The following is a 17,107-nucleotide window of genomic DNA, read 5'->3' on the forward strand; positions in this document are numbered from 1 at the left end:
TTATGTCTATCGGTTATAGAATGTAGCGTCTAATTTTAGCTTTAAATCAAATCTCAGGGTATATTCATGAAAATATAATTTCTCTTTAGAATTTCTTGTGATCTGTAATAATAATCTGAAAGGGAGTTGATTTACTTTTTGTTGTTGATTTTTAAACATTAACTAACTAATAATTAACATTTCTTTAAACAAAAACTTAAGAGTTTTAGCAACACACACAAACAAACTATATTGCTATTAAACAATTCATGTACTAATTTGAATGAATCTTCAGTCAAACCTTTGGTTGCAGGATTTATAATAGTATTTTTTTTTACTGATTATATTTTTTTACTGATTATATTATTATTATATTATATAGATTATATTCAGACAGAAATCCTTCATGCTCACTTAAAAGAAATGCTTACTTCTGAGTAGTAGTTGAACTAAAATCAATAATATTTTACTAAGTTTTATTTAAATGCATAAGCGCACCAGCGTGCCTACCATCCCTGTCCTACTGTTCCCATTTATATGTACTCATTTTATGTGTTTATGGTTATGTTTTGCTGATTTGTTTCCTTTTATAGAGTATGTGTCCATGTCTATGTCTATTCTGTTACTTGATTCCTTGTACTTGTTGACAAAATAAATAAATAAATAAATAAATAATAAATAAATAAATAAATACATAAATAAATAATATTCTGATTGTGGGCACCGAAATCAGCTAAGTGAAGGTTCACAGAATAGGTTTGTTGGTAGAGAAACAGCCTTTCCACCATGAAAGGCAAAGGTAAAAAATGGCTGTTACCATTTGTGGTACTTGCAGTTCAAAAGCCCATTGAAGATCTCTCCTAGAGAACTGACATGATGTAAATTGTCCAAGATGATTACAAGAGGCATCTCCACTGCATTATTTTCACTGCTACATTGGTCTGCCAGGTTGGATAGGTATTGCCGGAGTTCCTGTAAAAAAGAAAAAAAATGCAGTAGGGAAAAATAAAATCCCGGCTTGCAATTATGATTTGGAGATCTTGGGAGGTGATGAAGGCTGTTTGGTTCAATTCTAAAAAGTTCCTTGGAAAAAATACAGCAGTAAGAGTCGAGGTGGCGCAGTGGTTAGAGTGCAGCACTGCAGGCAACTTCAGCTGACTGCTAGCTGCAGTTCGGCAGTTCAAATCTCACTGGCTCAAGGTTGAGTCAGCGTAAAATGAGGACCCAGATTGTTGGGGGCAATATGCTGACTCTAGGGCTGTAAAAGCACTATGAAGCGGTATATAAGTCTTAAGTGCTATTGCTATTGCTAGTAACACACTGCAATTTAGTAGTTCTTTAAAAAATTATTTTGAATGAACTCTGTACATAATTATTCAGGCAAGCTGGTTATCTTGCCTGAGATAACCGTGTTCTTTTGCTTAATCCTGAAATAGTGATCCTCAAAGCATGTAATTGCTTCTCTATATGGTGCAAGGTTTACCTTGATCTCATATCTGAATAGGAGATATATCTAAAGCAGGAGTAGAGCAGGGCCTATGAAAAGCAGTAATTATGAAAATCTGGCATTTATATGCCCGGATAAGGAAGAAGACATAAAGAAAAGTAGCACTGACGAGCTTGGAATTCCTAAAAGATTAAGACACCAATCAAGACACTGCACTTCCAGGAATGCCATTGTATAGGTGGATTTTGTAGAGTATTAGTACAAATTATCATTACAGGAGACAGAAGAGGAAATCCAAAAAGGCATTAATTAGTAACCGAATACCACTTCTCATTATATAGAAGGATCCCTCTTCTCGGTCTCTAAGGCATACCAGAAATCATATCAATCTACTATTCAAGCAAAGTGCCTAATATATTTGGTAAGGCAGGGGTGTCAAACTGAAGGCCCATGGATCTGGCTTAGATCCGGCCCATGGGATTGCCCTGGAAATAGCAAAGGAATGGCCCGCGGTGCCTCTGCCAGTGTAAATGGAGCTTGGGAGGACTGCGTGCGGCCCTCCCGAATTCCGTTTTTACTGGCAGAGGGTTGCAGGAGGCCTCACAGCCGAAAATGGAGCTTGGGAGCCTATTTTCGCTGGCAGAGCACTCGGGCCGCCACAGGCGCCCCCCCAACAAAAGTGATGTCATGCTGGCCACACCCACCCTGGCCCCCTGAGGTCAAACACAATCCTGAAACGGCCCTCAATGAAACCAAGTTTGACACTCCTGTGGCAAGGTATGAGAACTCATTTCCTATGAAATGTTTGCTCTGGAAGATAAATTATTTGTGAACAAAAACAATATCCATGAATGAAAGCAAATTTAGATGTCCCAGTATAATGTTTCTGGATCCAATCTGGGTCAGTCACCAGGACCAGAGGTTTAGTCTTCCAAGCTTTCACGCCCATGCTCTAGCATGAGTCCAAAAGTTCAGGAGAATAAAACTCTGGTCCCTATGTTCAACACAGAAACAATATTTTTTAGAAACAATGTTTTCACCAATTCAGTATCTGTAACTTTTTTCCTTACCTTACTGGACTTGTGATCCACATTAAAGGTTGCAATAGCACCATCAGCCAGCTCCCTGCCCTCTCTAAGCACCATATATTCAGACAGGCGATTGGCTAAGTATGTCTTTCCAGTGCCGCTTGGACCAGATAAAATGATTCTCCGATGTTCTATCAAGAGTGACACGTAACGTTGTAGAATTGGCTTTGGGATTAGAGACTCAAACACCAGACCATCCAAACTATTCTCTACAATACCTGTAATATTAGAAAAAAACACAATTCAAGCCTTTTCCTTGCTTTTATTATGTTACGTGAACAAGAGAGAAGTGGCAGTATTTCATATGTAATATATTTGAACTTTCCCATCCTCAAGTCCTTTAATTTTCAGTTTTTTATTAACTTTAATAAATAAGTAAAATAGTCATAATTCTCAAAGAACATTCCTTTTTAAGAGAAAAATGACTTCTACATAGAATGGAATAGAAAGAGGAAGATAATGCAGTACAATGGAGTCCAGTAGAACAGATCCTAATCAGTGTCAACAGTTTGCAAGAAAGAACTTCAAAAATCTACCACTTGTAAGCTAGTGAATTAAAAACATGCCTTACATGGTTTTTCAAAAGGAAAATTTCCAGGTTTGACTAATGAAATAAGTAGTACACTTCTGTTGTCAAAGTCAAGCTTCCCATAGAGTTTCCATCAGACCCCTCACAAATCCTTCACCTGATGTGACCCACACATGACCCCTCACAACATCCATCACAAGACCCATCAATAGACCCTCACCTGACCCTCACCCTCCCATCACAAGACCTACTGACCATTTTAAGCCCTTAAAAGCAGAACACCAACACTGACATTCCCTTGCAATTATGATGATTGCAGCCTCTCAGTCATATGATTGCCATTTGCAACCTTCCCTGCTGGTTTCCCAAAAAAAAAGTCTATGGTGAATCTGGCATGGAAGGTTGCAAATTGCTTTGATAAATTCCACCCCAGACTGGAACTAATGCTCTTCCTCCTTCTAACCTATGAGCTCCCTGCACTTGTGCCACACTACAGCATCTCCGCCTTCAATTCGTGTGCAGTCTGTGCATCCTTCTCAGCCCCATGCTCAGTCTCCTGCGGTAACCTTACATACTTACATGGGACTCCCCACCACTTCCCACTTAAAAATTTATGATCTTAGGGTTACAACGGCATTAGGGGGCGCCTGGATTACTGTTGCTAACTGATGTGGTCACATGATCTCATGCTTTATATGACATTGCTTAACAATGACAATTCCAGACCCAATTGCCATCATAATCTGAGGACTCTCTGTACATGAAACTAGGCTGTGAATAACAAAGTCTAGTCTTTATTTGCCAGTCTTGTATATACAAAACCTGGGCAATGAGACTATGGGAGGCCCACCAGTAGAACTATACAAATAGGGACATGAAAAGTTCATAGGAATGTGGTTGCATGTGACATTTCTTACTAATAGTGGTATGCAACTGAAGGAGAAACAACATTTAGTCAAGAAACAAAGACAGAAAGAAAACTAATTAAATCCTCTTATGCCCCTGGGATTTCTTCAAAGTTGAAATCTGTAAAACCTACAATTACAAAGAATTGTAATAAATAAATCAGCTACAATTTACCTTTGATTTTCACAGAGATGGTGTTGTTTTCACCAACCAGATAGCCACAGGGTAGCAGCTCAGGTGTTTCTGTGCTATTTGTGCGAACAATTTCCCCAATGCTGTACCCCAGGACACTGTCTGAATTCAAACCAAGTTGACTCACAGGATCAACATGAATGATGTATTCCTGGGAAGAGGGAGCAAAAGAGAAAATTAACATACCGATGGGGTTTGGGCTTTAAGAACAAAACTTCACAATCAAGTGCAATTCCCATTAAAAAGAAATGCTTTTTAGCAAATATTTAGGAAATGATTATATGCCATCAAATCATTTTTGACTCTTAGCCAACCACATAGATAGGGATCATATCATATCCACATAGATATGATCTTTTTCATATCCCCCAATGGTGCACTCATCACCACTGTAACTGAATCCATCCACCTTGCTGCTGGTCATCTCTCTTTCCTTCCATCTTTCCCAGCCTTTTCCAGAGAGCCAAGTCTTCTTGTAATGTGTCTGAAGTTGGATAATTTAAGCCTGGTCATTTGTGCCTCAAGTGAGAATTCTGGACTGATCTGTTCAATGATCCATCCCCGTTTGTCTTCTGGACTATCCATGATATTCTCAGGAATCTTTTCCAATACCTATGTTTAAAGGCATCAATCTTCTTTCTACCTTGCTTCTTTGAAGTCCAACTTTCATTTCCACAGGGTATACCATAGCTTGCACAATTGTGGTCTTTGTAAATATAAACACATCATGGCATTTGAACATATTTTCCAAGGTCTTCATTACTGTTCTACAAAGTGTAGCTTGTGGTGTATTTCTTGACTGCTTGTTCCTTTACTGTTGATGGTTGATCCTAAAAGGCAGAAGCTATTGTCATCGTGACAAATATTTCCCTGTCACTAGGGCTATGCAAAATCTTCTGAGTGTAAAATATTCCATGTTTAGAATGGCTGGTTTAATTGTTTTGAATCCTGAGAATGGTAATCTCTGTATATTCAACTGATTTGTATTTGTCCAGGTAGGTAGAGAAGCAAAGGTTGATGCTTTCCATGCATAGTTTTCTATTCAACCATATTGTCAAATGCAGATGTGCACAATGAATGTTGATTAAAATGTGGTTGTTATACTTTTAAGCTCACAGGTTGCAATAAACAAAAACAATGTTGTTTTATTTGTTGAATTTGAGAGCGAGATTACAGAATGCGGAAGTGCATATGTGCATTAGGAAGAAATTTCAAACCTACAACTAAAGAAGTATATTTCTATAGAGAATATATTATTCATGGGATGGGTTTAATTAATCCATCACTCCTGGGGTTTTTGATTGACTTACGTTCTATGGCTATATGGCACAAGCATTATAGGAAAAATGGACATTATGGACAATCAATCAATGATAGCATTAAGAATGATTAGTGATTGCCTCCTCAATTTCTTCAAAAACTTTAACCAAGAAGCTTAATTAGGCATTGTTACCAAAAGTGGTGATATGTGCCAATTTGTTTACAGCTTTATCAACGTAATCTAGACTACGGGTGTCAAACTCATGGTGTCACATTGTTGTCACCTGATGTATCACAACTTTTTCCTCCTTTGCTAAACTTGAGTTGGGGATGGCTAGCCCGTGATGCATCCAGCCCATAGGCCGTGAGTTTGACACTCCCGATCTAGACCAACTGCAATTTTTGTAGTTTAATTGTGCCAAATTGTAGTGCTATCTATGCCTAAGTAAAAGTAGAACCCAAGGTCTGCAGGCTAGATTGGATTGTCAACCCGACTCAAGCTCCAAATGTGGAAGAAGGCAATGGCAAATTCTGGAAGAATGAAGCACATTGTTCTAGAACCATTTCTGTCAGAGTTTAGACCTGATTTTGGTCCTGAAACTGTTTTGGTTGTTCTGCTCGATGATCATTGCTGACAGGTAAACTTGGTTTTCAAAATCAAATCATCTCAGGTATAGTAAACTAGTTCTTACATAAACTTTGAGATAAGATGTGGTTCTCAAAATCTTGTACAATTAATCGTAAATGCTTACTTACCAACAAAGAATCCAAAAGTTTTCTTTTAGGTCTCAATCAAATAAATTATATATGGAAAGCACCGACATAGCTTTCAAAATATGGCACTGTTAGAAAAGATGTCAAAAATAACATTATTTACCTTAAATAGTCTTCTAACAACACCATCAAGAACATCCCATTTGGTTTTTCCACTGACTCCTATGCAGCCAATTAGGAATAAGCGAGGCCTAGAATCCTAAATAAAATTTAAGTGTGTTAAAAGAGAAGTGTTCAATGCTCAGTGCCACTCAGTCGCCCCAATTCCACCCCGATAAAAGAGATTAAAGGTTCGTAAAAAGGAAATAAAAGATGTTCAAATAAAAAACAATGCTATAGAGCACTGAACACGAGAACAACTAGACATAAGAACAGTTTTTTCCTGAATGCCATCACTCTGCTAAACAAATAATTCCCTCAATACTGTCAAACTATTTACTAAGTCTGCACTGCTATTAATCTTCTCATCGTTCCTATCATCCATCTCCTTCCACTAATGATTGCATGACTGTAACTTTGTTGCTTGTACCCTTACAATTTATATTGACTGTTTCCTAATATGATTTGATTGCTTAAAGATCGTATCTTTTCTTTTATGTACACTGAGAGCATATGCACCAAGACAAATTCCTTGCGTGTCCAATCACACTTGGCCAATAAAATTCAATTCAATTCAATTCAGTTCATTTCTGTTCTGTTCTATTCTATTTATTCTATTCTATTCTATTAATAATTCAGTAATTCACAATATTTTACTATGATCCAGCAGCATTGCTCCACAGTCTTTAACCAAATCTTATTCCAAAATATACTGTTAAGGATGTAAGACCTTTATACCAGACATTAATTGTAATGGAGAAGAATATTTTTATTGGCAAACAATATTGCATGATTTCTTGTGTAATTTTACATATCTTTGCATCTCTCTTGTTCAGTAGCTCACAAGATATTGCCCAAGCATCTTTCTCTATATTCTTTATATCTATATCTTTATAACTATTTTCTAGATATACTTTATATCTAAAACCAAGAAACATCAAAATTAACATTTTATTGAGACTGAAACATCAGACTAGGATATTTTTTTTTTCTTACATTGAAATCAGGTCCAAAATAATTAATTTCGCCTAACACAAGTTCTACTGACAGAAAAGTCCATTGCCCTTTGCTCTACATCTGATGTAGGTGTTCAATCACTTGCCCCCTCCCCAAATTCTTTAAATTACTTTAAAACTAGAAAAGAGAAAAGCCAGAGGACGTTTTTCAGTATGTACAAGACAGAGCTTGAAAATCTTTCCCCTCAAAGCTAGGTATGCTTGGTTCAATTTCCCTATTTGTTAATTCTAAATTCCTAAAGCACTAGGAGGTCTGGACTTCAGAACAGTTACCACAACCATGGCTGCTGGCATTAAGTCTAGACTAGTAGTCCAAGCAGAATCGTACATTAGAGGCAGCAAGGAAATAAGGAACAAGGAGGGGAAAAACATATGCTTAAAAAAATCCAGGTTAGAAACTCGTCTTTTCAGCACTGAAGCACTTCTGGAATTACTACATGACCTTTTCTTGTCCAGCTTTTGAAAACGAAGCTTAGTTTGAATAAAACCCAGTATTCTCGATTTCAATTTATGGAGGTCACATAGCATGAAAAAGATGACAGAGCACTCAAGAGCTACTTGAACAACGTGCTGACATATTCACTGTTTAACACCCTTCCCCAGTTATGTTTTGAGCAAGATGGTAAATCTTGTTCAAAGTCAAATATATTTTCAAGACCAGTGGTGAAATCTGAACCGGTTTCCCATTGGTTCACTGACTGTGTATGTGCGGTGCATGCCAAACGTGTGCTTCACGTGGAAAAAGAAGGCTTGGGAAGGTAAGTAGAACAGCAAGGGGGGTGGGGGGAACAGCTGTGCTGTGCGAGTTAGATTCACTAGAAAGCAGGATTTCCTGCTTTATAGTGATTTTAAATCATGCAGCACAGCTGATAGTTGGAAATACCTGTTTGCAGGAACTGGTAGCTTTTTTTACTACCGGTTCGCCTGAACAGGTAGCTTTTATCACTAAGGGCGAACCAGTGCGAACCGGTATAATTTCACCACTGTTCAAGACCCATTTCAATCTGGTGTCAGAACTAGTTCTTGTTGATTTGGGGCCCCCTGGATGAAAAACAGTCTATAAACAGAAAACAGTAACCTTATGTAGATCCTCAACTTATGACTACAATGGAGCTCAAAATTTCCATTGCTAAGTGAGACGGCTGTTAAGTGAGTTTTGCCCAGTGTTATGACCTCTCTTGCCACAATTGTTAAATGAATCACTGTAGTTATTAAGTTAATAGCTGCAGTTGTTAAGAAAATCTGGCTTCCTCATTGACTTTGCTTATCAGAAGGTCGCAAAAGGGGATCATGTAACTCTGGGACACTGCAACTGTCATAAATACGAGTCAGTTGCCAAGCATCTGAATTTTTATCACATGACCATGGGGATGCTGCAATGGTAATAAGTGTGAAAAGTGGTCATAAGTCACTCTTTTCAGTGCCATTGTAACATTGAACTGTCACTAAACCAGTGGTGAGTTTCAAAAATCTTTATTACCAGTTCTGTGGGTGTGGCTTGGTGGGCGTGGCATGGCTTGGTGGGCGTGGCATGGGAAGGATACTGTAAAATCTCCATTCCCTCCCAAATCCAGAGGAAAGTTACTGCAAAATCCCCATTTCCTTCCAATCAGCTGGGACTCAGGAGGCAGAGAATAGATGGGGCAGGGCCAGTCAGAATTTTTACTACCGGTTCTCCGAACTACTCAAAATTTCCGCTACCGGTTCTCCAGAACTGGTCAGAACCTGCTGAAACCCAACTCTGCACTAAACAAACTGTTGTAAGTCGAGGACCACCTGTATTTCTTAATAACATATTATCATGGCCAAAAATATTTTGACTCACTTCTTTCCATTTCTCTTCCTCCTGAAAGCTGACAACTATTTTAACATGCCTGCCACCTTCTTTCCGAGAAGAACCATCACTGGGGTCATCCAGCAGCATATCTGTTGGTGGGGAAACACAGATTCTATCTTTAAATATTGGAAGTTATTTTTGATTTGGTTTTTGAGATTCTGACATGCATCTTATTCTAGTTATGACTGTTACTATGTGGGCTAGAAACGTGTTTATAAAAGAAAACTGAGGTTCGCATACTGTTTAAAATGTCAGCTTTTGTACTTTCAAAATTATGAAGCAGACTTTGAACAAATGAAAATCCCCTAGCAACTGGGAATAGTTATATAAGAAACAAAGATCACATAAATATTAACACAAAGTTTTCTTTTTTAAAATAAAACTGTAACTCTCCTAAATGTTTGCAATCAGATCATTGAATGCGATTTATTTTTACCTGAGGTCATAACTAGAATGTCATGTTTATATTACACTTCAGCTTATAGAAGAACTATCTCAGTTATAGGAGAAAGATTTACTATCCCTGTTCTTCCAACATCTTATCTATTAATTGAATTCACAGCTACAAGAGAAAAATTTGCTCACTAACTTTTCTGTATACTCACCAAGACTAGCTGACTCTGTGAGGTTCAAACTGTGCTGTGACAGACCCATAGACTGCCTTGGAGATGATGAAATGAAAACTTGAGATTGGGCCCTGCTACAGGTGCCTTGATTTTCAGATTTCAATCTGTCATTTTCAGCTTTTAATTTCTCAATCTCACTCTGGATTTAAAAAACAACAACAGTGAGGGAGGTAGAAACACAAATATATTTTGTTATATCTATATATGTGATCATTATATCATAGAATCATAGAAACGTAAAATATAAGATTTGGAAGGAGTCATAGAGATCAGGGTGTCTAAACTCTTCCGTCGAGCTTTGAAGACCTTCCTATTTCAGCAAGCTGGGCTGGTTTAAAATTTTAATGGGTTATTTTAAGGGTAATGGGTTTTAATTTTTGGGAAGCCAATTCGATTTAATTCTGCTTTTAAATTATTTTAAATTTTATATTGTATGTATTTTAATTTTGGCTGTTCACCGCCCTGAGTCCTTCGGGAGACAAATACAAATATACAAATTTAAATAATAAATAAATAAATAAATAAATAAATAAATAAATAAATAAATAAATAAAGGAAGTACAAATTTATGTTCCAGCATAATCCCTAAAGATAGGCAGCCAACATTGTATAAACATATCTGCCAATTACTACCTCCATCTCAAGTGGAGATAGACACAATTACATACATATACCTACACAATACGTAGATTCTAGCTGAGATCCAGCTTCTTCTTTTGTACTTTCTTTATTGAAAGTACCCTCTTCCAATGAACTTTTTATTTCTGATCAAAAGACAAGGTCTATCTTGTCATCGCTAGATATAGAGCAAGACTTTGCATGGAGTCAAAATGGTACACTGTATACACACTGAAACAGGGGTGGAATGTAAAATCTGTTACTACCGGTTCTGTGGGCGTGGCTTGGTGGGGGGGTGTAATATGACTGGGTGGGTGTGGCCAACTTTTTTTAAAAAAAAACTTTTCAAAGCATTTTTTCTAATGCTTTGAAAAGCCTCTCTGCCGATCAGGAACTCAGCTGGGATCATCAGAGAGGCTCTTTTAAAAATGCCTCTCTGCCAATCAGAGAACTCAGCTGGGATCATCAGAAACTTTTCAAAGCATTTTTTTTACCACCTCTTTGGCCAAGAGGTTGCAGAAAAAAATGCTTTGAAAAGCCTCTGATGATCCCAGCTGAGCCGCGCAATCATCAGAGGCTTTTTTTTTTTTTTACTTTTAAAAGCATTTTTTCATCGGAAGAGGTTGTAGAAAAAATGCTTTTAAAAGTTAAAAAAAAAAGCCTCTGATGATTGTGCGGCTCAGCTGGGCATGGTGGGGGGGCACAGGGATTTTTGCTACCGGTTCTCCAAACCACCCACCACCATCACTACTGGATCGGGTGATCCGGTCAGAACCGGGAGCATTTCACCCCTCCACTGAAACTCTCCAGAGTTTAAAGAAAGAAACATTTGCAGCTTTTCTTTCCTCGGTTGACCTATGTGTTTCTGACAATCCAGCAACAAAAGTTTACCTTTCTCAGTTAAATTGTAAACCTAATATGCAGGTGGTGCATATCACTAAATGTAGTGGTCTTTGTCAGAAGCAAACTTGAATAGAGTTTATTGACAATATTGAAATTACGATTCCTCCCAGAAGGTTATTTTGTTGCATTTCTATAAAATTTAAACAAATCCAAAAGCATAGTATCTAAGAAAAGATACAATCTTATAAAGGGAAAATTGCTCATAAAAGATGAAATGTTATTGAAATTATGATGGGTGTGGCTTGACTCTATAGGGTGTACAATGTTTTAATATAATTTTCCATTTTTCTCCATTGAAATTATACTATCAGATATTACCAAAATGCCTATTTTGGATGCAAATTTAATTGCGAACTATACAAAATAAAAACAATAAAGATAGCAAGGCAAACTTATGAAACAAAAATTCAAGAAACAAAATAATGTATAAGAGTGCAAAACTCGATAAAGGAGACAGCATACTATGAATCTGCCCCACAGTGTCTTCAGTCCTCACGCATTCAGTTGTGAAAATGTAAGTACAACTTTCTTGAATAATTCACATCCCTGCCTTATCACGTTCCCAAAACAGCTGCATAAGCAAACAAGCAAATCTAACTGCAGCTCTCCTCTTCAGACCTTCAAGTGAAACATGTGGGAGTTGGGGAGAGAAAGGATAAGCTTCATGCATATTCTATCTACCTCCAAGCTCTTTTATGTTCAAGTAAACATCTGCAGAGTGCTGGAGAAACACACAGATGTACAATTTTATCAAAGCTCTGGAGAGTCTCAGCTACAAAGAACCAAGCAAACAATGTTGTTTCTTATGAACTTCTGGATGACAATTCATGGCAACTGTAGTTTAAGGCCCTGCGTTGGCATTTGGTACATACAAAACTTCCTGGTTTCAACCCAGTTATCTTTGCTCAATGGAAAGCATAATGGAATACCACCAATGTCTTAGCACAATGGATCTGCTTTCAGGCTTCCCGGGTGGACTACACATTTCCTACCTGCATCCTGTTCATAGCTTCCCGGAGCTGATCCAGTTGATGAGCAGAGCTGAGGGCCTCTAAACGGATATCAGTCAACTTCATCTCTTTGTCTCTCAGCTCATTTCGCAGCTGCATAACTGTTTCAGCTTCACTGTCAATGCATTCTGAAATTCTGGGAGGTTATTAAAAAAAATCAAGCTAAGATTAGATTAGATTAGATTAGATTAGATTAGATTAGATTAGAGAATAGAATAGAATTCAATTCAATTCAATTCAATTCTTTATTGGCTAGGTGTGATTGGACACACAAGGAATTTGTGTCCAGTGCATAAGTTCTCAGTGCACATACAAGAAATAAGTGATAAACCATGATCATAATCATCATAAAATACATTCATCATAAATCATAAGATACAACACTCAGTGATAGTTATAGGATACTAAATAAGCAATCAACACAATTCATACTAGGATACTAAATAGAAATTAATATAAATCATAAGATACCAGCAACAAAGTTATAGTCATAAGAAGATAAGGAATAGGTAATAGAAAAGATGAGAAGGATAACAGTAATACAGCCCTACTAGGTAGCTTTGCAGTGTTGTGGGAATTAGTTGTTCAGCAGAGTGATAGCATTTGGGGGGGTGGGGATGTCCTTGTGTCTAGTTGTTTTGGTATGCAATGCCCTATATCATCATCTTGAGGGAAAAAGTTGAAACGTTTATGTCCAGGATGTGAGGGGTTATATTGGGAGGTATAAACAATGCATAGTAAAATTAAAATTTGGTTTCAACAAAGCTTTTTTATGCTAATGTTAAGATTCATCGGACATAATTATTTGAAAATGATATCGGAGCAAGACATAAATTTATGCTTACGTCCTATTCTTTAGGGCTGGACAGTGCTTTGGAGCCAACTGGAAGAAATGTTTTAGTACAGTACATGTGTTAGAGTGTGAAGCAAAGTCCGGATACAACTCATTTCCAAGATTGCACAGCCATATGGAATCTTTCCTTCAGCAGCTGTGGCTGTGAAGAAAAGCTGTGGCTATTTTAATGAGTCTCAAACAGGGGCTGTATTTGCACTGCTTGTTCTGATCCACTGCAGCTGTTTAGCTTCTGCAGGTAACTTGCTGTTAGATGTATTGATTCTGTGGAAAATCCATTTAACTTGGAAATCCCAAGTACATTAAGAAGATGGAGAAGCAGCAGCAGTCACTGGGAGATTGATGGCCTTAAAGAAAGATTTAGACTCAGCAGGTGTAGTGCACAGCTGGGCCTCCCTGTACTATTCTAGAGGGCATTGGAAACATATACTTTTCCAGACATAAAACATTCTTTTGCACTCTATACAGCCCAGTTAAAGAAAAGGGGAAAAAAAAGACTCCCTTTGTTTTCCTAGAGTCAGCTCCCTGTTTCCTTCCTTTGCTTTACAAAACTAAATTGAATTACTTCTCAATACACAAAGGATCAGGAGCATCGTTTATTAGCAGTTTTTCACAAACATATTTTATAAATACCTCCTGTTCACTTTTTTTTAAAAAAAAAAACAAAAATAAATCTACAGCTGGCAAGAAACAACAAAGCACAGTGAGAATTCTGAAGGAATCCTAGTGCATTTCAAAGAATTCAGACTTGGAATGTAACCTTGAGAATGCATTAAAATTGGCCATCAAAGGAGACGTGAATTTTCAAGGGACCGAAATTCTTCCACTGGGAGAAACCAAGCTTCAGTAGAATTTGCAGCTTCCCTTTGAACATTTCTACCAGCCCTCCCCCTTCACTGATAGTGCTGCCCTTGGCCTCACCTTCCAGATACCTGCGTTTAAACTCTGACAACATTAGTAGCAATGGCAACAAAACAAAAGTGGATGAAAAAGCGAACTTCTTTTCCCAACTCCTGTCCTCTTATTTTGCTTCATGGAAATTCAACTGTAGCATTCTACAGATAAAATGCATTGCACCTACAGTCCTATTTCACTGTTATTTAGCACACTGCAAAAGTAAGAAGCTGGGGAAAAGAACACTTCCATTGCCACCTTCCTTCATATAACAGTAGCACTTAGACACTTAGCACTTTACAGCACTCTCTGGACGATTTACAGTGTCAGCATATTGTCCCCAACAATCTGGGTCCTCATTTTACTGAAGGATGGAAGGCTGAGTCAACTTTGACCTAGTCAGGATTGAACGCCTGGCTGTGGGCAGAGTGGGCCTGCAATACTGCATTCTAACCACTTGTGCCATCACAGCTCTGGGCTCTGTTCCTACCACCAACTTTGGGAAATGTGGATAGGATTATTTATGTAAAGGTGAAGGAAAGAAAGTTGCATGTTGCCATGGAAATATAAAAACACTCCATTATGTCATAAATGCAACTTTTTTGCATCTCTTCCCACTCCCCGTTTAAAACTATTGCAGACCACACATAACTATTCTTAGAATGCAAAAGCCACTTTCATTATTAAAACTACATTCTGGTTATATTACAAAATCAACTGTGTAAAGTTGAGAGTCACTATTATCTTTCGCTAAGGGCTGTCTTCCAATTAGCAAAGTGAGCACACATACACACAATCCTGAAATGTTATTTATTGACAATGTAAATAATATAAGGTTGTTTCCTAGTTCGCTGCTTCTTGTGATTTGAAGTTAGGGTTGCTTTGTTCCTATGTCTGCAATTCTGTTGGTGAGAATTTGTGAGTTTATATGTTAGCAGCCTTTAGGCCATAAAGCTATGAACATTCTCTTCAGAGTAAATTGCACAATGGATCTTGCTTCTGAGAAAAGGATTCTGCTAGAATTGCCTTCTTCAAATATTCTGATCTAGTAGCATCTCACTTTAGGCACTTCTGCCTGTTGGAGGTCTTTTCCTTTGATGTTAATGAAGGGAACCTTGTAAAAAATGAGCCTGCTCGTAGCCCAATACATAGTAAATGAAGAGACCCTGTAGAAATACTTGCTGTAGACTGAGGTAAAAAACTTTTCACTAAGGAGCAAGATTATCTCTAATACTGTAACTGTAAAGTGCTACAAAAATTTTGAACTTCCCCTTTATTCATTAAAAAGTAATGCTGCCAATTTTAGTATAGTGACCTGAGTGAAACCTGTATATAGAAAAATGGCACACACTTGATTTAATGTATGATTTTATGTGTCATATTCATTATTACAGGTGCTCCTCAAATTATGACAATCAGGACCAGAATTTCATTGCTAAGTGAGTCATCATATGACCACATTTGATTTCGCAACCTTTTTTGCCATGGTTGATAACCAAATCCAATTTCCCTCCTTGAGCTTGCTTGTTGGAAGACAGCTGGAACCGCTGTAAATGGTGATCATGTGACCTGGGGTGCTTCAAGCATCCTAAATACATGCCAGTTGTCAAGCGTCTAAGTTGCAGTCACGTGACCATAGAGACACTGTGACAGTCATAAGTTCAAGGACTGTTCTCAAATTACTTTTTTCAATGCCACTGTAACTTTGTCGTAAGTCAAGGACTATCTGCACGGGATCTTTACAACAGAATTTTTTTGTTTTCTAATAACAGAATTCAGAAAGCAACTAAATCAGTTCAGAAGCTGCAGACACTATAGCACTGTGCCTTTTCCTTCCTTCCTTCTCTATTAGCTGTTGACTCTTCGATATTTGCCAAAACCTGTCTCACATCACAGTTTAATTGACGACAGAAACTGTCATGGCTTTAAGCATTACCTAATATTTAGAACTGCATGGACAGGGAAGTTTCAAAGTGATGCAAGTGATATTAAGTGAATAAAGATCATTGAGAATTTTACGGAAAGCTGATTGAAATCATAGTTTCCTAATTTATAAATAGATATAAATACATACAAATTTCCTAATTTATGAATACATACAAAGTATCAGTCTGCTGATACTTTGGTTTCCATTCCCTATTTTTGTTGCATTTTATCAGCTGTAATATCCAGTAATATGGAACCTTACTTAAATAATAAATACTAAATATAAGGACAGTGCTAATCTTTTAGAAAATGTCATATATTCAATCACTTTTCTTGATTCCCCTCAAATACTTTAATAGCTCATCTGTAGTCTAAATCAGGAGTCCCCAATTCCTGGGCCATGGCCCAGTGCCAGGCCAAAGCCCGTTGGGAACCGGGTTGCATAAGCAACGGGTAAGCATGCATGCAAAGCTGCATTTGTGCAAATGGCATGCACGTGAAATCCTCCCCCCTCGCCACTGGTCCACAGAGCCGGAAAGGATGAGGACTGCTGATCTAAACAATAACCTAAAGTAGCTGTTGGAAAAAAACTTCTCATCATCTCAGTCAATTTCAACTACTGATCTGGTAATTGAAATTATTTCCTGAGAGAGAAAACTCCACTTCATAATCACTACTCAGGGCAAATTAGGAAACAGTCAAATATATTTCTACTTTATGGTTACATTCATTTTCAAATATCTCACAGGTCTATTATTGAAATATTCTAAACATGAAGGTGTCCTTTCTAAAGTTTTTTAAAAATGCATTTTTAATTTTAAAAGAAATTCATGTTTTGTGCTTCAAATGCCTGTAATGAAAATTGCCCATTATCAAATACCAAAGATATCCGCAGCTTTGTGTTCAACTGTTGTTTGCAACTACAGCACAAAAAGTGATTTAAGGGATTTTATCAGCTGGGAAGAAGTTAAAAAATGATTGAATTCACTTTAGCCTTGCAGCAGTGTAAGTGAGAGGAATGAATGAAGCAAAGAGAAAAATACATGCACATATTCTTCCCTGAAGTAAAGGAGAAATTCTTATTAAAATATTGCCATCTTAAATGCAGCAATTTCTTCATAAACTGAATGAATTTTAAAACTGAGGCGAA

The 17,107-nt window shown here is 37.4% G+C and overlaps 1 protein-coding gene across 2 annotated transcripts in view; it reads right to left on the minus strand.

Annotated features, from left to right (window-relative positions):
- NAV2 (neuron navigator 2) overlaps positions 1 to 17,107 on the minus strand; it is a 298,412-nt gene that overhangs the window by 10,550 nt on the left and 270,755 nt on the right. For both annotated transcript variants that reach the window (XM_070935086.1, XM_070935079.1), the window contains 7 exons: positions 12,267 to 12,420; positions 9,733 to 9,892; positions 9,116 to 9,216; positions 6,279 to 6,374; positions 4,124 to 4,292; positions 2,497 to 2,732; positions 797 to 951 (listed from right to left, as the gene is read on the minus strand). In XM_070935086.1, the coding sequence (XP_070791187.1) occupies positions 797 to 951; positions 2,497 to 2,732; positions 4,124 to 4,292; positions 6,279 to 6,374; positions 9,116 to 9,216; positions 9,733 to 9,892; positions 12,267 to 12,420 (1,071 nt within the window). The remainder of the gene's footprint in view (positions 1 to 796; positions 952 to 2,496; positions 2,733 to 4,123; positions 4,293 to 6,278; positions 6,375 to 9,115; positions 9,217 to 9,732; positions 9,893 to 12,266; positions 12,421 to 17,107) is intronic.

Source organism: Pituophis catenifer, unplaced genomic scaffold (genome assembly GCF_029215685.1).
Source record: "Pituophis catenifer annectens isolate HBS135680 unplaced genomic scaffold, rPitCat1.0.hap2 SCAF_1, whole genome shotgun sequence".
Taxonomy (NCBI): Eukaryota; Metazoa; Chordata; class Lepidosauria; order Squamata; family Colubridae; genus Pituophis; species Pituophis catenifer.